This window comes from Embiotoca jacksoni, unplaced genomic scaffold (genome assembly GCF_022577435.1).
Source record: "Embiotoca jacksoni isolate LCO1_2020_lvr unplaced genomic scaffold, fEmbJac1.0.p SCAF_18, whole genome shotgun sequence".
Taxonomy (NCBI): domain Eukaryota; kingdom Metazoa; phylum Chordata; class Actinopteri; family Embiotocidae; genus Embiotoca; species Embiotoca jacksoni.
Genome location: NW_027185318.1, coordinates 11,282,133 through 11,301,085, shown reverse-complemented (window position 1 = coordinate 11,301,085; position 18,953 = coordinate 11,282,133). Strand labels below are relative to the sequence as shown.

The 18,953-nt window shown below is 47.8% G+C and overlaps 1 protein-coding gene and 1 non-coding gene across 5 annotated transcripts; both read left to right on the top strand.

Annotated features, from left to right (window-relative positions):
• The first annotated feature begins 549 nt into the window (after positions 1-549).
• On the top strand, positions 550-18,727 carry arid4a (AT-rich interactive domain 4A). Of its 4 annotated transcripts, none has more exons than XM_069152791.1 (25): positions 550-568; positions 2,537-2,587; positions 4,619-4,729; positions 5,314-5,379; positions 6,359-6,449; positions 7,140-7,219; positions 7,349-7,446; positions 7,923-8,055; positions 8,361-8,440; positions 8,852-8,928; positions 9,088-9,275; positions 9,426-9,498; positions 9,713-9,807; positions 10,035-10,132; positions 10,293-10,524; positions 10,628-10,959; positions 11,171-11,332; positions 11,968-12,049; positions 12,303-12,495; positions 12,601-12,663; positions 12,745-14,343; positions 14,440-14,544; positions 14,764-14,919; positions 15,434-15,580; positions 16,653-18,727. In XM_069152791.1, exons 2-25 carry the CDS (start codon positions 2,582-2,584, stop codon positions 16,754-16,756), a joined length of 4,371 nt encoding a protein of 1,456 aa, XP_069008892.1. In that variant the 5' UTR covers positions 550-568; positions 2,537-2,581; the 3' UTR covers positions 16,757-18,727. The 4 variants fall into 4 exon arrangements, with proteins under 4 accessions (XP_069008892.1, XP_069008890.1, XP_069008891.1 ...); XM_069152789.1 differs by lacking the exon at positions 550-568 and adding an exon at positions 1,441-1,529; XM_069152790.1 differs by lacking the exon at positions 550-568 and adding an exon at positions 2,136-2,300.
• On the top strand, positions 6,934-7,019 carry LOC138200289 (small nucleolar RNA SNORD53/SNORD92). Its single transcript, XR_011178391.1, has one exon. It is a non-coding gene; the product is annotated as a small nucleolar RNA SNORD53/SNORD92 (small nucleolar RNA).
• Positions 18,728-18,953: the final 226 nt, after the last annotated feature.

The window sequence follows — 18,953 nt, the reverse complement described above, 5'->3', positions numbered from 1 at the left end:
AACAACTTTTTAATAGTTGTTTGTACAGGTAAATGCAGACCATTAGTTGGTTTAAATCTCTTGTGTAATAATAATATTTAATATTTTGTGTTTTTGTACAAAATGAGACATTTAACATGACATGTCACCCTGGACACCAGCATGTTGTGTTTCCTTTATTAATTGATCTATTAATCATGAAAACAATCTGCATTTAGCTGATCATATCAACAATATTAGATAAAACCTTTTTTCTGCTCTGACACACCTTTAGGTAACAGTGAATGAAGGACTAATTTTTCCTTTCATTGCTTTTACTAATGTGTTCTGAGTACTTTCTCCAGCACGTGGCGGTGTAATGGTCAACTGTCACCCTTGCGTTTGATGTTTGTGTTTGTTTGTTGTTGTTTAGAGAGAACCTCCACTTTCCCGGGAACAAACGTGACTTATATGGCTTCGCTCGTCACTGTCTTCCTGTGACGTCAAGGCCATAAAGTTCCCGCCCACTCTTTACAAACGGCGCCACAATCATCCACCGTGTTCAGCCTAGCAACCTCGGACAACCGCCGTTTGTCCCAGCGATTCTCCGGTAACGCGTCCCCGCCGCCCCCTGCTCCGGTCCGGCTCGCTGGTCCAGCCCAGTCATTGAACCTTTGTGCTGGGAAAAAAAAACAACCAGTGCAGTGCTTTGTTGTGAAGCCTGCTTGAACACAGTCCCTGATAGTGACGTTGTCCCACATATGGAAACCGCAGCGCCATACTTCATTTAAAAAAAGTGTCCACTGAATGTTTGCAGAGGTTTTCTGTGAATTATTGACGTCATGGAACCAAATTAAAGGCGGTTAACAGAGGCAACATAGCCGATCTTAATTTCGGCATGCATGTCATAGAGCAAACAGCTCGTGTATGAATAGAAACTAAACTTCAGTACATCAGTAAACCGCTCTTTCCGGTTGTGTGTGCTCAGTAGCACTCAAATGTAAAGCAAAGGCAAACCAGGCGACTGAATGTGATTGCTTAGAGTTCATGTAAATAGTCAGGTGCTTTGGGAACAAATATTGTCGAAATGCATAAATGTGTTTTGCTATTTTTCACTACTTTTGTAGCTTCGTCGATAAACAAGGTAACATTAATTCGGAGGATTTTTGAATAGAGTTTGGTGTGATGCTCTACAAGCACGTATGTCGTTGCAGACAAGGAAGCCCGCTCAGCCAATAAAAAAGCACCGGTGCTGGGAACTAAACGCTTGTGGCCAATAGTCAACACCAACGGTATTTTTTTTATTCAAACTGGCTTCTGGTTGGACATCTAGCCAGCAGTTGCCGTCATTTCCCTCGTGGCGCCGCGTTCGTATCGACCAATAGCAACGCCGCCTGAGGTACGTCCTATTGAAATCGGGGAATCGCTCCACCAATCAGATTTCTCTGTTGCAACTACCGCTGTCATCGCAGCCAATCGCCGGTCGGGAAACACAGCTCTGGGCTCAACAGCTTGTTGTTCGTGAATCGCTTCGCAGCCCGAGCGAGAGAGAAGCACCGTCGTTCGTAAATGTAAGTACTAAACCTTCATATCCTGTCCGAAACCGAACCACGTTTTTGAGCAGTTGAACGGGTCGGCGAGTGGCGGGCAGGGAGCTGGCTGGATGTCAGTGGGGCGGCCGGTGGCTGCTGTGCGGAGCGGCGGTGGATTGAATGGCAGGCGGCTGTTTTCGCAGTGAAGAAATGTGAAGCTCCGGCGCCTTTGTGGACGAGCCGCGTATTAAATAAATAAATCCGCGGCAGCCTCCGTCGAATGTCTCCGAGTCTCCATCGAACGGAAACTCGGGTTTGTCTTTGGGAACAGACGGAGCTCGTGTGGCGGCGGGTCGACGCTGCTCCGCCGCGAGTGGACGCTTTAAATCGCCCCGTGAGACACGAACCAGCTAGTTGAGTCGCTAGTTAGCCAACTAGCCAAATTTAGCTCCGGACCGGAGAACGAAGTGAAGCCCACTCGGTCCACCCGCTTTCCGGACTTTGTTCTGGCTTGGTTGTTTAGCAGGAGACTTCCCCTCCTCCAGCAGCTGGTACCTAAGCAGGCGTTTTTTGGTGGTGGGGTTGGGGAGGGGGGGCGCGGCGGTGGTGGTGGTGGTAAAGTTAGCCGAGCTAGCTGACATGGCGAGCTGTGATGGCGACGTGAGTCGGTTGAGCTGGGAGCGGAGCGGGAAGCGACGCTTCTCTCCAGCGGCTGCGCCGCTCACCCCTCACCGACCCGTTGACAGCATTCATCCAGCCCACAAGTAGCCGGTGGCTCCACGGTCAGCGGGAGTAAACGTCGCTGGAGAAGTTAGTGTTTGTGCCACATATTAGATCTGATTCGGGCAGGGAGGAGGAGGAGGAGGAGGAGAAGGAGGAGGGAGGGGGCCGCACCGAGCCAGGAAAGAATGCCTGAGCTAACACGGCTAGTTGGTTAGCTTCGCCTCGGTCTCCTGTCTCCGGACAGTTTGACTCTCTGCCCGCTGTACGCCCTCTATGCCACCGCCAACTTTAACCCCGTCTCCTGCTCTGTTTGTGTCTTCCAGTGATCCGAAATCTGTCGAGCTGGACTCCCTGGAATAGCCGACGAGATGAAGGTGAGTGTTTGACCTGCTCTCAGCTCCATGTGTACAGAGATCCAGCTGGAACCAGCTCCGGATCACTTTTCTGTTCGGAGACTCGTCTGCGTCCAGTGGATCAGCTTCATAAAACAGACTGTTGTCATCAGTTTAAATGGAAATACATCACGTCCTCACTCTGTCGACTGATCTGGTTGACATATAGTCACTGTTAGGGACAGTTTTCCAGCACAAATGATGCTCTGCTTTGTCATGTATGGTGGAAAACTAAAATCTTGTGGTTTTAGAACAAGAATCTGACAATCAAACCGTATTAAATTGTCATGTTAGGCCGTGGGAAACTATAACAAAGGTTTCTGACATTTAATCCAGAGAATAATCATTAGCTGCAGCTATAATCCTGCTGCTTACACAAACATTCATTTGTCGTCACTCCGATTGGATCATTCACGACGGTGAGTCTTTGCAGTAAAATCCCAAAACAAAGATGGTAGCTGTAAATGAAAGTCTGTTACCAGAGATAGAAGTTCCTTGGCAGCAAAACAGAGGAACAAGGGCTTTGTCAAAGTTTTAGTTCTGTTTCTGTTTGAGGAAAAAGGGCACTGACTGTTACTAAGATGTACGAGTTTTGGATCAAACAATTCAGATGCTGTTCCTGTTGAGTGGAGCAGGAGGAAGCAATAACCTTCACGAGTGAGTATTCCAAGTTACATCTCTTGATCTACATCAGCACCTGAGTTACACACCTTTTTGTGACCGCCGGTACAAGAACATTCGCACTTCCACCACGAACCAGAAAGTTGAGCAGAGAAACATCAGAGTTCGTGTCAAACTCTTGGAAATTGCCGAGGGAGATCTTTTGAAACGCTTCAGCGTGTGGTAACGAGTGGTGTCGTCATGTTGGAGGACCAAACTGCCATCGTGTCGCACTACAGGCCGCTTGCACCGAACGTTTTCCCACAACGTCACCGTAGAACTCGGTGTTGACAGTCTGACTGTGTGGTAAAAATTCCTGGTGCGCAACACCTGCGAATGTCACTGCTTCTTAATAATATCGCCAAAGGGAAGCAGTTGTAATGTGAAAAAGGTATCAGCCCAAGTACAAAACCCACGTTGAACACTTTTGTTATGTCTTTCTTCGGTCTTTGGCAGAGAGAGTTTTGCCCCTCGACACACGTCACCAAAATAAACACATGGCTTCATGGCCCGGAGACTCTCTGAAGCATTTCAAGGATCTCTCCTTACTTCCTGAGTTTGACACAAATTTGATGTGCGCTCTCGGCTCAAGTTTCAGGTCCGTGTTGAAATCACAAATGTTTACCTTCCAGCGGTCACAAAAACGTGTGCAACTCAGGTGCTGATGTTGCTCAAGTAACATAATTTGTAACACTCGGTCGTGAAGGTTCTTGCTGCCTCCTGCTCCGTGCATGCGACTGTGCTGCACGACATTCAAACCATCTCTGAACTTCTTGATTGACCCTTTGTAGAAATACCAGAACATCTTTGCTCTCGGTCAGCAACGACGCATTAATAACGTGAACAAATGCATTAAAACGCCAAACAAGCAAATCTGTTCGCGCTGAGCTGAACTTCTGAGCTCCGACTCTTGAATGTTTTCGTCGTCCCTGATTCAGAAGTGAATGGAGACGAAGCGAAGAATTAAGACGCCAAACAGGCACGACGGCCGGCGAAGTGCTCCGAGCTCACCGTCGGAACGATCTCCAGACCTCTAAATAGTTTTGGTTCCTCTCTGCAATAAAACCTGCCACCTCTGAGTGACGTCTGGGATCAGGCTGTTGTGATTGGTCCGAAGTAGTTAGTTCAAAATCTGTTGGTCTCGGACTCGGGACCAGGACTGAACTCTGGGGCAGTGACCAAGCGTTAAAACGTAGCTTCTGAGAAAATGACCGACTGTACAAGAGAAACCGTCACCGAATAAATCTGGATTAAACCAGACCTCAGACCTGCTGCAGTGCATGCTGGGTCGGTGTGTGCGTGTGCGTGCGCCCGCTCTGATGATGTGTGTGTGTGTGTGTGTGTGTGTTGCAGGCAGCCGACGAGCCTGCCTACCTGACAGTGGGGACAGATGTCAGTGCCAAGTACAGAGGAGCCTTCTGCGAGGCCAAGATCAAGACCGTAAAACGCATGGTGAAGGTCAAGGTAAGGCCCGCAGGAACCGGGTGGACGGCGAGACGCCTCGTGGACGGCCGATCTCTGCCGAGGCGTCCACTCTGTCCTCCTTAGTCTTGTCTGTCTCCGTCTCTCTCCGTCCGAGGCCTCAAACGGTTCTATGTCCTCTCTTATCACTGTGACAATAACGACTGCAGACGCTGCGATTGGCTGTCGGTGGAGGAATGATGATGCTGAGAAAAAGGTTTCGCTCAGTGATCTGACGATGTCGTGTGATGTCATGCACTTCTCTTGGCTGTCTGACCAATCCGCTGCCTCCGGTAAATCAGTGACGGTTAAAGTTTGAACAAGAAATCAATCTTTGAAAAAAAACAACAACAACAATCGTTGTTATCAATCAGATGAACACGCTGCTGTCTACACCTGGGGGGGGGGTTTGAGGTGTCTTCAGATTGTCTATTCGGGACAGAAAGAACAAGCTGTTTTTAGTGTTTCTTATACTTGGAGAAATCTCCCTACATTTTTCTAGCCGTTCGTGTTTCATCACTTCCTGTCTCCTCGATGGGAAATCATGTCGGGCTGTAAACACGTGGACCCTCCTCTTGTGTCTCCAGGTGACTCTGAAAGGCGACAGCACGTCCCAGGTGGTGCAGGACGACCAGGTCAAAGGACCTCTGAGGGTAAGACGGTGACGTGTCATTACTGCATGTTTTTGTTCTGTTTTTTGTTTTTTTTTAATGCAGCAGTTTAGTGAAATCCTCACATTTTCAGATTGAAACTTTTTGTGTTTGTACGCTATGAGTAAAGCAAAAGCTGAAGCCTGAAAACAAAGAGGGCAAAAAAAATAATTAAATAAGGCTTTTAATTTAACAGTTACACGCAGAAACCAACCAGCGCTCTGCAGCTGAAATGATCAACTCGGTCATCAGTTGAAAGAGACTGAAAAGTTATCTTCTCAAATGGGAAGAAATTAACTGTCATACAATTGACAATGAAAAAAGCTGTTGATTGCAGCCCGACAGAAAAAAAACAAACTGGAAGTGAATTTGATTAAAGTAGAACCAATCGTGGATCACAAAGTTCAGAGACTGCAGCACAGTGATGTGCACAGAACCAGAGGAAGCAATAACCCTCGTGAGTAAATACTCCCAAGTTGCGTCTCCTGATCATCATCAGGTTTTTTTTTTTTTTGTGTGACCACCGGTACATGAACATCTACGATTTCACCCGCGGACCTGGACGGAGTCCGTACGTCACATTTTGCGGGGGCAGAATGTCGCAGCGTAAGACTGAAGATGCTGCGTTGGGTCGGGAGCAACCAGGCGCACCACCTCACTCACCGGATTTGGCTCCCTGCGTCTTCTTTCCGTCACTGTCCCTCTCCCCCCACAAAAGATGTGACTCAAATTGCGATGTGCGCTTTCTGGTCAAGTTTCAGTTCAACAATGTCATCGCACATTGTTTCATACGCACCAGTAGTCATAAACAAACAAACAGACAAATGTGTGACACTCAAGATTGCTTCTTCATGCTCTGAGCACATCGCCGTGCTGCGCTTCGTCCAGCCGGAACAGCGTGAACTTTTATATCCACCCTATCGTACAAAGTCCAGTTGCTGCAGTTGCCAGACTCTGTGTGTGTGTGTGCGTGTGTTTTCAGGTGGGCTCCACTGTGGAGGTGAAGACCAACGAGGGTCTTTGCAGCGAGGCCGTCATCGGTAAGCTGACGGACGCCAGCCTCTACACCGTGGGTGAGTCTGCTGCCGATCGTTACTCGCACACGACATCGACATCTCTCCCAGCGTTCGGCTCCGCCGACCGTCACGGGCAGAAGCGGCTGAACGTTGCGTGTCGGCTGTGAAAAATACCGAACTCGGCCTCCAGTAAAACAACCTTCAATAAATACAGGTTGAAGAAGTTGATTCACACAGAGATGTGAAGTTGGAGGAGTTTCTTCCATCTCTGTCACACTTCTTGAATCATCCCGACAAATTATTAACAAGTGTGTTACAACACGTCCAGTTCTTCAATTAAATAAATCAAAGCTTCATGCTTTGGTACATAAAGTTAACTGTGCACTCCACCTCCCCCAGGTGCATTCTGGGTAGAAACATCCAGTTAGTGAGCTTAACATTTTTAGAAGAAAAAAACAAACAAATCTGCCCCTTATACCAGAAGCAGAGCGCGAACGTTGGCACGACCAACGACATCACGTCTTTCAGGTGGCTGTCGGGGAAGGAATGATGATGCTGAGAAAAGGTTTCGCTCAATGAGCTGATGATATCATGTGATGTCACATTTTCTCTTGGCTGTCTGACCAATCTGCTGCCAGTTACACGCACAACCCGTCAAACTGAAAATTCTGTCAAAGTAAGGCCTTTGCGAGGAGTCAGGGAGCGAAGTTTGATTCGTCCGGTTGACCTGAACTCTGTGCGTTTCAGTGTTTGACGACGGAGACGAGAAGACTCTCCGTCGCACGTCCCTGTGTCTGAAGGGAGAGAGGCACTTCGCCGAGAGTGAGGTGAGTCGTTTGACCGAGGGACCGCGACTTCCTCCTGAGAGTCACTCGACCCCTTAAAATTCCTGAAATTGTCTCGAGTGCTTGAAGATTCCGATGTACCCGTTTCACGCTCACTCCGCTCTCACGCAGACGCTGGACCAGCTGCCGCTGACCAACCCGGAGCATTTCGGCACCCCGGTCATCGGCAAGAAGTCCAACCGCGGTGGACGGCGTTCGTCCCAGGCTGTGTGAGTGCTCTTCATTTTCGCAATGAAACGCTTTGTCGCGTTACAACAGCGAGAATCTACAGTACAAGAAGCCATGAGGGGGAAAAAGTAAAAAATATAAAAAGGAAAGCAGGAAAAGACTTGAATAAGAACGCCTAAAACCCACAAAGGCTGTTTGATATTGTTTCTAGTCTTGAGACGTGTGACTGTGACTTTACAGGTGCACTCCTGGGAGGCTTTTTAATCTTAATCAGACTTTTAGCTGTTAGATAGAGGAAAATAAAATGATTAAATCGGGTGTAGGCAAAGATAGAGTCTCGTCCTTCCTTTAGCACAAACACAGCTGATTGTTACCACGGCAACATGGGTGTAAATTCAGCTTTTATTTTGGTGAATCAGATAAATCCATCTCTTTAAAATCAGACTTCAACCATCTATGTCAGTCACTTCCTGTGCACTGTGAACGAGACTCCTGATTTGTCTGTCCTGCGTCTCAGGGCCGACGAGGAGCACGAGTCTTCGTCCAGCGAGGATGAGGAGGACGACAGGAGGAGGCTTAACGACGAGCTCCTGGGGAAAGTCTGCAGCATCGAGCACGAGGAGGAGTCCAGCAGCTGGTTCCTAGCTCTGGTAAACAAAACGGAAACCGCCAAGTGCCCGATCCAATACTGACCTCTGCAGGGGGAAAAAAAAAAAGTCTCCGATTATGTGGAAGATAAACATGGCATTCCTGAAATGGCACGTTAGCGAGTATAAAACAAGCAGGAAACATTGTTAAAGGGGTGTTTACATGTACAGTCTGTACAGAGAAATTTGATTCTGTTGGAGAAGCTAAAATATTCCTAAGAAAATTAAAAATACACCTTTCAGCTCGGTATAAATGTGTTAACACAGTGATGCAGAGGAACTCATGCAGGTGTGTGTTTGTCCTGCAGGTGGTGTCTCCCAGCTGTAACGATGAGCTGGTGGTAAAGAAGGATCAGTGTCTGGTCAGGTCGTTCTGCGACGGCAAGTTGTGAGTTCACTTTGTTTTTTGTTTTTTTTTATTGTTGTTGAGTGTGTTTCCATGGAAACGTCAAGAGTCCCGGTTCTGCGTCATAGAAACATGTCCCACCTGACAAATACCCAGTATTTTTTTATTTATTTTTTTTCACAAGTTTACAGGCAGGTGTGAACACTGATGATGAACGTGGATGTGTTTGTGTTTAATGCACACCAAAGTCCATTCAAATATCAGTCAATTTTAAACATGTATCAAATCATTTGTATAAATGTGTCTCTAAAATCTGGATCTGATATGAAAAAACACCTGATGAGAGCCTGGTGTCTATGTGGACACTGATTGATCTCTGATCAATAGTTGGATCACAATCAGATAAGCTTCACCTCACCCACCTCCTCCTTCTCCTCCTGTTTGTTCCTGCAGTTGCACAGTAGTGAGGAGACACGTCCACATCGTCAGCTACATCAGCATCACCAAGACTGAGTTCTCCAGCAGAAAAGGTGAGGCACTTCAACTCCCACCATGCACCAGGGCACCGACTGACCTGCCACCAGACTCTTCTTCTGCATTTTTCTTTTTCATACAAAGTTTTTTGCCAACTTTTCTAATCTTATTATCTTCCTCTTCTCCTCCTCCTCCTCCTCTTCCTCCTGCTGCAGGTTTCGAAGCGGCCCAGGTCTTCCTGAGGAGCAGGGAGGTTCCAGATGTGTGGAAGATGGACATGAGTCAGATCCTCGACTCATCCACCAGCGAGGACGAGGACGACGAAGAGAAAGAGAGCGAGGACGACGACGACGACGAGGACGAAGAAGAGGAGAAGAAGAAGAAGAAACACCTAAAGGAGGAGGTGAGAGTTTGATTGACAGCTACCTCGGGATTCGGAATGAACCAGAGTTTGATTGACAGTTTGCTTTAGCTGAAATCTGATAATTGCTGTTGACACAAGTTAAATGTTTTTCTCCTGTCTGTCCTCCCATCTGTCTGTCTGTCTGTCCAGCCGGAGGAGGAGCCCGACCCGGAGGAGAGGGACCACTTCCTGCAACAGCTCTACAAATTCATGGAGGACAGAGGTGAGACAGGACTTCATCCTGGACCCGAACAAAACTACACAACCACACGGGTGTAAAAAGACATGACAGGTGGAAGTTTTAAAAGACTAGTTAACCCAAAAACTAAAACGTCTTTTATTAACCCAGAGAAGCAGCAGGAGGATCAGATGATGTCGTTGACAGCTAGAGCGTTGTTCTTATTTTAGATGGTCTTGTCTGTGGTTCTGCGTTTCAGGGACTCCCATCAACAAGCCTCCCGTGCTGGGTTACAAAGACCTGAACCTCTTCAAGCTCTTCCGGCTGGTCTACCACCAGGGAGGCTACCACAAGGTGAGGCAACGCCGTTCGTTTAACATCCACCAACCGAAGAGCATCAGGCTGCTCTTGAGTGCGCGGCCGACGTGCGAGTGATGATACCAAGAAAGGTTTCGCATACTTGACTGAGACCCTGATGAACCTCTTGGCTGTCTGACCAGAGACCGACGAGCTCCGCCGTCCAACCAGCTGACAGAACAATATCCGGGTGTGAGCTGACTCTCTTTTTTTCGGTGTTTCAGATCGAGTCCGGAACCGTGTGGAAGCAGATCTACATGGACCTCGGGATCCCCATCCTCAACTCCGCTGCGTCCTACAACGTGAAGACGGCATACAGGAAGTAAGAGAAGTGGGGATGGCTTCGGGAAGCGATGTCCTGTTTATAAACTGTCATCGAGGATTGCGCACGAATAATAACAGAGCTGCACTACCTGCAAAGGCTTCATAATTACAGTTTATATTCTCCAGTCGACCTCTGACCCTTTCTTTTGTGTCGTCAGGTACCTGTGTGGTTTCGAGGAGTACTGCCGCTCGGCCTCCGTCACCTTCAGAACCATCCATCACAACAACCCCCGCCCCGCCGCCAAGCCAGCCAGCCAGAAGGCAGCGGGGGCGGAGCTTAAAGCCTCCCCGACGGTGAAGGCGGAGCCCGTTGACAACAAGAGGGAGGAGGCGGAGTCAGAAAGCGAGGGCGAGAAGGAGGAGATGAAGGAGAGACACTCGTCCCCGAGGGTGAGGAAAACACCGTCGTCTTTCATATACGTCGTGTTTGTGCGTGCGAGACGTTCCTGTTTAAACCGGGGGGCCGGACTGACTCCTCCTGTGTGTGCCGTAGGGGAGGAGGAGGTGCGTGGGGAGTCGGCTGAAGGCAGAGAGAGAGCCGTCCTCCCGACCGGAGAAGAGAAGCGGACCCGGAGGGCTGGGAGGCCCGGGAGGCCCCGGAGGACCCAGAGGACCGGGAGGACCTGCAGGATTCGGAGGACCAGGGGGACCCGGAGGACACGGAGGACCTGGAGGAGCGGGGGAGAACAGCGAGGAGCCGCTGCGGGAGGTGAGGCGACGCAGCAACAGAAGAATGGACGACTCCGACAAGGGCTCCGACGACGAGGACGACGAGGAGGACGACGAAGAGGATGACGACGAGGTGGAGAGAAGGAGAGGAGACAGGTGAGATGGATTTACAATTTAGAATGATTATAAAATTATCATCTCATGATATTTAATGTCTAATTTATGATAAATATTTTGTAAATATTTAAATGTCAAATCCTGTTACAAAAAGCAAGATTTTGTTGTGACCGATGATTTCATGCTCAGCACCTCCTGTTAAATGGTGTGTGTGTGTGTGTGTGTGTGTGTGTGTGTGTGTGTGTATCAGGAGTGGGGATGAGGAGGATGGAGACTCGGTGACGGGGACAAAGGTCCGGGTGAAGTACGGCAGAGGAAAGACTCAGAAGATCTACGAGGCGCACATCAAGAAGACGGACGTGGACAACGGAGAGCAGTTCTACCTCGTTCACTACTTCGGCTGGAACGTCAGGTCAGTGGGTCGGGGGCGCAGTGTGGGGTCGCAGAGGTCAAAGGTCACAGTGGAACTTGGGCGCGGACAATCCCGTTACATCACGCTTCGTGAAAGAATTTACTAATCTCTGCAGTGATCGGTTGACAGGTGACCAGTTTGTTGTCGCTGAACGCGAGACATCCATGGGGAATAAATTCAATTAAAGCCATAAATAAAAAATTAAATGGAATATTGATCATTCAAATAAAAATTATGAAATTAATACAAAATGACTCAACATCATTTACATAATAAAATAATTGGCACATGTTCAAACAATCTCCACAGTATTTGTAGGAGTTGGTAATTTAGCAGAACTCCCCCAGTTCCTCAGATTCATGCAATTTAACTGCAAAACATAAATAATACAATAATCGTGAATAAAATTTAGTTTTGTGTAGCAATTAAAAAAGAAGATATAAATATATTGTGTCTGTCAAACAGTTTATTAAGGAGTACATTAAATGGTAACAAATAAAACATCCTAGCATCTAATGTCAAAGTCAGGTTTATTTTGTTTTGAGTAATTGTGACCAAGCGGCTGAGATGCTTTGGTTTGGTGGCCACGCCCCCTGCTGGTGGTTTGAGTCTGACAGTCTGTTTCTGACCTGCAGGTACGATGAGTGGGTGAAGGCCGACCGCATCATCTGGCCCACGGAGAAAGGAACAAAGAAGAGACAGAGGAGGAAGATGAAGGTGAGACGTCGCCACGGGAACAGTTCGTAGATTAAAACCGTCAGTTTGAGAACATCCAATAGTTTTGGCGGGAAACGCTGAATTTCGACTTACTATCCGTTTTTAGCCGCTCTAACACGCGCAGGCCAGCGTTTCCTCCGAAATACACGGCAGGATGTAAAATTACATTAAAGGAGAGTAAAAGTTACGTAGAAAAAAAAAAGAAAAAGGACCTGTACCACCGTCCTGACTGCGTCTTGTCTCCTCCCGGCAGAACAAGGACGAGCCGGAGAAGGACGACGACAAGCCAGCTGTGCCGAAGCCAACGGGAGCGAAGCGTGGCCGTCCTCAGATCAGGACGACGCCCAACAGCTCGGCCGGACGCAGCGTCTCCAAAACGCCGAGCAGCGAGGGACGATCCAACGGCAAGAAGACGGACACGACGCCCAACATGGCCAACGGAGACAGTGAGTCGCACCTGACGAGTCCACTGATTTGCTGATTGAGGTGTCAGGATAGTTGTGCGTGTGCATGTGCGTCCCCTCCTCTCTGACGTGTCGTCCTCTCCGCAGTCACCCCTCGCAGGAGAACCAGGAGGACGTCCGGCATGTACGATTCGGACCGGGCATCCAACGGTGAGAGCGCCTCCACTTCCTGTTTTCTGTCATTTGATCCAGTTCACTGATCAATAACCGACTTCCTCTTTTACCCCGCAGAGGATTCTGGGAACTCCTCAGACGACAGCGAATCAGAGGACCCGCCTGACAAAAAACCGTCCCCGTGGCGAGGGAGGCTTGACGCTCCGCCCTGCCCGGCAGATGATGATGAAGAGGAGGAGGAGGATGATGATGATGATGAAGAAGAAGAAGAAGAGGAGGAGGAGGAGGAAGAGGTGGAGCAGGAGGAAAAGAGTGAGGTCGCTGATGTCCTGACACCTGCTAACAACGCTGTTGTCACGGCAACAACATCTCAGCCACCTGCTGCTACTGCAGCTCCATGTCCCAGCCTGCCTCAGGAGAAAGCAGACAAAGTCCTGAGCCAATTAGAAAAGGAGGTGGAGCAGGGGGAGGAGCCTGCCGGAGAGGACGCAGTGTCTCCAGCTCACCTGAACAAAGAAAACAAGATGTCTCCGGTCGCCAAGACCGCGTCTGTCCTGGACAAAACCAAGATGTCTCCTGGACAGGAAGTTCCCCGCCAAATGTCTCCCAGCAGGACGCCGCCTCCAGCCGAGGCCGAGAGGCCGCAGCAGGTGTCCGTTTCTCCCCCGGCAGCAGCCGAGGAGGACGACCGCTCCACGCCTCTGTCCTCCCCCCGGGTCAAAGGTCGCAGGGCCAACCACAGGGAGACCGGCTCTGAAACTCCTCCCACGATTCCTACATACACTCTGAGTCCCACCCCCACCATCAGCCCCCCGCAGACGGCGGCGCTGTCTTCTCCTCCTCGTGGCGTCCTGAAGAGACAGGATGAGCCCATGGTGGTCCTCCACTGCCTTCCCACCCAGCGCCTCCCCCCCGAGTCGCCCGACTCCGACACCGACTCGGCCACCGAGGACGAGGAGGAGGGCTCGCCTGAGGAGAGGAGCAGCGCAGTGTTCAAACGTAAGGCGGCCGAGCAGAGAGCGGCAGAGAAGAAGCTCCGCCCCGACAGGAGACCAGAGGAAGCCGCTTCCCCCAAAACCCCCGCCGCCACACCCAAGATGGCCGCCGGAGCCTCCCCCAAAAACCTCCCGTCGCCCCTTCGCCCAGAGAGGAAGGGCGAGGGAGGGACAAAGGTGGAGGAGTGGCCCCGCCCAGCCGAGGAGACGCCAAAAGAGGAGGAGCGCCTCGCCGGTGGAGCGGTGAAGGAGCCAGAGGTGCATGCTGGGACGCCTCCCCTCGCTCCCGAGGCCCCCGGCCCTTCCCCCGCCGAGGAGCTGGAGCCGCAGATCGGCCCCGAGGCGTTGGTCTGCCACGAGGTGGACCTGGACGACCCGGACGAGAAGGAGAAGCCCGTCTCCTCGCCAGAGCACCTCCTGCTGATGATGAGGGAGCAGCAGCCACCCCCGCCCACGCTGCCCCACCTCCTCCATGCCTCCCTCACCTCCCCCCACCTCTCTCACCTCCCGCAGCCTCCGGTCACGCCCTTCTTCCCAGCTGCCACTCCCAGCTCCACTCCTTGCCCCGAAGAGCTCCACCCGGCGAAGGGTGCCGCAGAGGAGGAGCGGGGACCAGCGAGGGGGGGGGAGCAGGAGGGAGACTCCAGTCCCGGGTTCGATGCCGGCAGCGCCTCCTCGTCCTCCGCCTCCCTGCTGTCGCTGCAGGAGAACAAGGACAGAGGTAAGAAACGGAGCTCTACAACGACGCCGCAGCCCGATTGGTCCGTTTGTGTTGTGAGTAATGGGTGTGACCTTTGACCCCCCTCCCCCGCTTCAGGTCAGAAGAGGATGACGGACTGTAACTCGAGCCCGTCGGCCAAGAAACAGAAACGCAACCAGAAGCGACTGAGCATGCCGGGGAAGGTGGAGAAGAACGGAGCAGGTGAGCCGACAGGTCACACGGGTGGGTGATGACGTCACTGACGGGTCACACGGGTGGGTGATGACGTCACTGACGGGTCACACAGGTGGGTGATGACGTCACTGACCGCTGTGTGCTAAACGCATCTTTAGAAAATGATCCGTGTACAGCGAGCGTCTTTAATTTTCGGTCTGTTCTGCAGACGAGGCCGTCGTTAACGTTCGTCCGTCTTCTCCGCAGGTCACAGCAGCGACAGCGAGGACCAGTCTCGTCTCTCGTCTCTGTCCAAGTCCCAGAAGTCTCGCTGTCCCAGTCTGTCGTCTCCGTCCTCTCACAGTAAAGAGAAGCCGAGCTTCCCCTCCCCTCAGCGAACCTACAAGTGGACCTTCCAGCTCGGTAAACATGCTTGTGTTTTTTTACGTCCTGCCGCTGTCACAACGTTATTTAAGATGCCGAAGACCTTTTTTTAATTTTTTTTTTATTTCAACTACATTAGCTTTAAAATAAATGGCTCTGAAATGGTCGTCAGGGATGACGCCGCAGGCAAATATGGGCCGACGATCACTGCAGCGTTGCCATAGCAACATTTCCGCGGTGCATAAATCCCAGCGGCAGGAACTGATGGACTGCTGATTCCTTTTATCTTTTGGCTCTTCGAGAACACGCGCTATATCCCTGACGGTAAACGAGTTCTCTATTCCATGACGACGTGTCGTCAACGATCAGAAGCTGCTGCTGTCGAGAAACTCGTATCTAAAGACGTTTAGACTGAAAGGCTGCCGAGCTTCGAATCATTTCCACGCTTACGTTTTGTCTGTTGGAGCAGAAACATGTTTAATTTTAGAAGACAAAGATATGGGCCAAGAAATAACCCCCTCGTCTTCCTCCTCCTCCTCATTCTCCTCCTCAGATGAGCTGGACAGCATGTCGAGCACAGAGAGGATCTCCTTCCTGCAGGAGAAGCTGCAGGAGATCAGGAAATACTACATGACCCTGAAGTCGGAGGTCGCCTCCATCGACAGACGCAGGAAGAGACTAAAAAAGAAAGAAAGAGAAGGTAGGACCGGCCGGGGATGCTGGGAAATGTAGGCATCATTTTTCTCCGGTAAATACTTTAGCTATGATCTATATTTCTAAATCTTCCCATGTTCTTCCCCATCAACTCACTTTTTAAAAAGAAACGAAATATCTGAGGTGCTTTTTACACATTCTTGTGAATTAAGCACTTTTTTTTTTTTTTTTTTTTTTTTTTTACAGTTCCGTGTCATATATTGATGATTAATTAGTTATCTTGGAGATAAACCAATTAATAACTAGAAAAACAACTATGTTGAATAATCGGTCGATTGCCATTTTTCCATCATAGCAAGAGTAAAAATTCCCAATAACTTTTTTCAGCTTCTTCAATGTTGCTTTTCTACTAATTAATTAATTAAGTAAAGTAATTGGTTAGTTGTTTATTTATTTTTTTTCCCAGAAGTAACGTGAAAAAAATGTCTGCTTCATAAATGTTAAAAAAAATTTAAATATTTTTTAAAGTTTTGGACTGTTTGTAGTTGTGATGGAGATGATTTCATTAATTTCTCATGTAGTCTGGAAGATCAAGGGCACATTAATCAATAATGAAAACAGTGGTATGGTGGTTGTAGATGCATATTTGACTCTGAAGTTTGCTTTGTTGATGAAAAAAAATCAATGAATCAAAAAAATGCATGTTAAAAATTGGTAGTTGTAACTTTAAGATATATTAGTGAAGATATTTCAGGAAATATTGAAACATAATTGCAAATAACATTTATTCAGAGAATCTGCAGTTTTATAATTGGATACAAAATCTAAACATTTTGTCCCTGAAAGCAGAAGTTAATCAATTAAGACTGAAGTTTCTCTCAATATTATAATGTAATATTAATGATATATTTTAATATTAATTAAAAATTGTTTGTTATAAACGGCTGGAAATTTGCTTAAATAACAAATAACACGCAGTTTAAGTAGTTGCTGCTTCAAGTTTTGGACGGTTTGAGGCTGACAGTGTTTTTTTGTTTTTTTGACATTTTGCTGCACTGCGTGCGGGGATTTTATTGTGAAGTCAGTTATTAAACTTCCTGTATGTCCTTCTGTCTCAGTGTCCAACACGACGGCGTCCACCTCATCAGGCTCCTCGGACACGGGCATGAGTCCGTCCTCGGCCTCGCCCACCCAGAACACCGTGGCTGTGGAGTGCAGGTGATGACACGCCCACACAGACCCCGCCCACATTATCCTGCTCAGCCCGGCCCCCTTTCCCGACACGGACTCCGCCCACTCCACCAGCTCCGAGGGCATGATGGGGAAGAAAAAAAGTTAACTAAAGTCCCTCCAGTTTGTAGCCGTGAGCTTCGACTGATGCAGTGGCTGATGGGAAACGCCATTGCTCCTCTAAATATGGCTGCACGGGGGAGAGGGGAGGGAGGGTGTGGCTCTTAGCCCCGCCCCCTCGCCTACAGACTGACTTCCTGTTTGAGGAGACAAATGAGAGAAAAATCTGCTCGCCGTCTGTTCCGCCGCCACAGAGTTCTTCTTTTCTGTCCTTCCACCCCTCCTTACGTCCTTCCCTCCTTCTTTCCTTCCTCCCTCCAGTGCATCCTCAGTGCTTTTGCTCTGCATCTCTTAATTTAAAGTAATCTTTATTTTTTTTATTTTTTGGGGGGGGGGAGGGGAGGCCTGTAAGGTGGGACAGAAACAGGTCACTGAAGCAGCTCATTATGCAAAAAATATTTTTTTTGACATCCTGCTGTGAGTGTTTTTGGTCCTTTTTTATATGAAATCAGAGCTTTTATTTTGGTAAAAACACAAAAAGAAAAAAAAAAAATCCCAAAAAGTTTCTGACATCACAGCAGGACAGGAAACAAGATATTTGTAGATGTACTTTTGTTTTTTTGTGTAAAATAATTAACTGAAGCTTCTCCAGCTCCTTAGATATTTATTGGGTTCGTGAACAAAACTTTTTTTTTTGGGGGTAAGCATCGTGGGCTTTGTATGGAAGATCATTCCTGCCAATAATTAAAACACATAAAATATATGAACTATAGGAATGATAAAAAATATAAATTCTCGTCCAAGTCCAAATATTTACCAGCAAATCTCTAATTTTTGTTTCAAATTTATCATTTTCATGTAATAGTTTGCTATTTGTGTCTTATTTCAGATTATTTTGCCGCTATAAATTTGATATCGGATCATTTTAATTTACTCATAGAAAATTAAAGTTATTTACAAACTCTTTAACTGTGATTCAGTATGTCTCATTTTCATTTAAAAAGTCGTGATTTTTCTCTTTTTTTTTTGAGTCATTAAAATTATTTTAAATTTTGACTTCATGTTTCTCATAATTTTCATAACCTCATTAGATTCTAAAAAGTCACAAGTTTCCCTTGAAATCAAATGTTTTATCACTTAAGTTTAGTTTTGAGATACATTTTCATGATTATCTTAAAGTCCAAGTTGTCACTTCAATTTAAAATTGAATGTTTTTGCTTAAGATCAGAAAATTGTGACTGTAAATTTCACTGCTTTGACTTTAAAACGCACTTATGAGCACATGTAACAGAATCTTATAAAACAACAGCCGAAGGTGATGAAGATTAATGTCGAGCTTTAAAAATAATTTGTCGTGAGTGTGAGTCACGGTTACGTCTCGCCACTCAATGATTTTGATTTGAAGTCCTAATTTTGGAGGAGTTGATCTTCCGTACTTCGGCCCTCAGAGCTCCGTAGTGGTGTCGCTCTGGAGGTTTTCTGCTGCACTTCTTCTTTGGTTTCCTGTGTGATTCCGGCGCGAACAGACGGCTACTAACGGCTCCTCAACCGTTTATTTTGTTTTGTTTTTTGTACATAAGAAAAAAAGCTCTGAGTAAAGAAAAGAATAAAACCACACAATGTATTTGAGAACTACATTTTACACGCCTGTAAAGAATGATTTATAATATTTTTTAAGAGAAGACTGTTTGTACTGTTGTATTATCAACTCCTTGGTTGTTGTTTTTATTTCGGTTTTTTTTGTTTTTTTTTCTATGTGGTGTTTTTTTCCGGCGGCGGTTCCAGAGTGCCGGCTGTAAATACAGAAACACACACACACTCTTCTTCCTGAGAACAGAAGCCATGCTGGAACTGTGTGCACAACAAGCAGCGCTCTCTGTTTCTAATAAAGTTTTTAAATCTGTTTCCACTCTGCAGCTGCTTCTCATTTCAGAGTCCTGAACAGGTGCGGCGACGGTGCGTTCAGGTGCTCCTCGTTAGCTTGTGAAGCCACTTATTTCCATGTTTCTCATCAGGAGGGAAAAAAAAAAGATGTGAAAGTGCAGCAATGAATACTTTCTAATATAACATGATCTATAAACAGGTTATGAATATCTTGTATTTATTTATCTTTTTTTAGTAAATGCAGC

What these genes read in the sequence shown, in the direction of transcription:
- arid4a (XM_069152791.1), top strand. An exon ending in TCGTTCTGCGACGGCAAGTT is followed by an intron (nt 8,441 to 8,851) that starts GTGAGTTCACTT and finishes TTGTTCCTGCAG; the next exon opens with TTGCACAGTAGTGAGGAGAC. An exon ending in AAAAAAGAAAGAAAGAGAAG is followed by an intron (nt 15,581 to 16,652) that starts GTAGGACCGGCC and finishes CTTCTGTCTCAG; the next exon opens with TGTCCAACACGACGGCGTCC.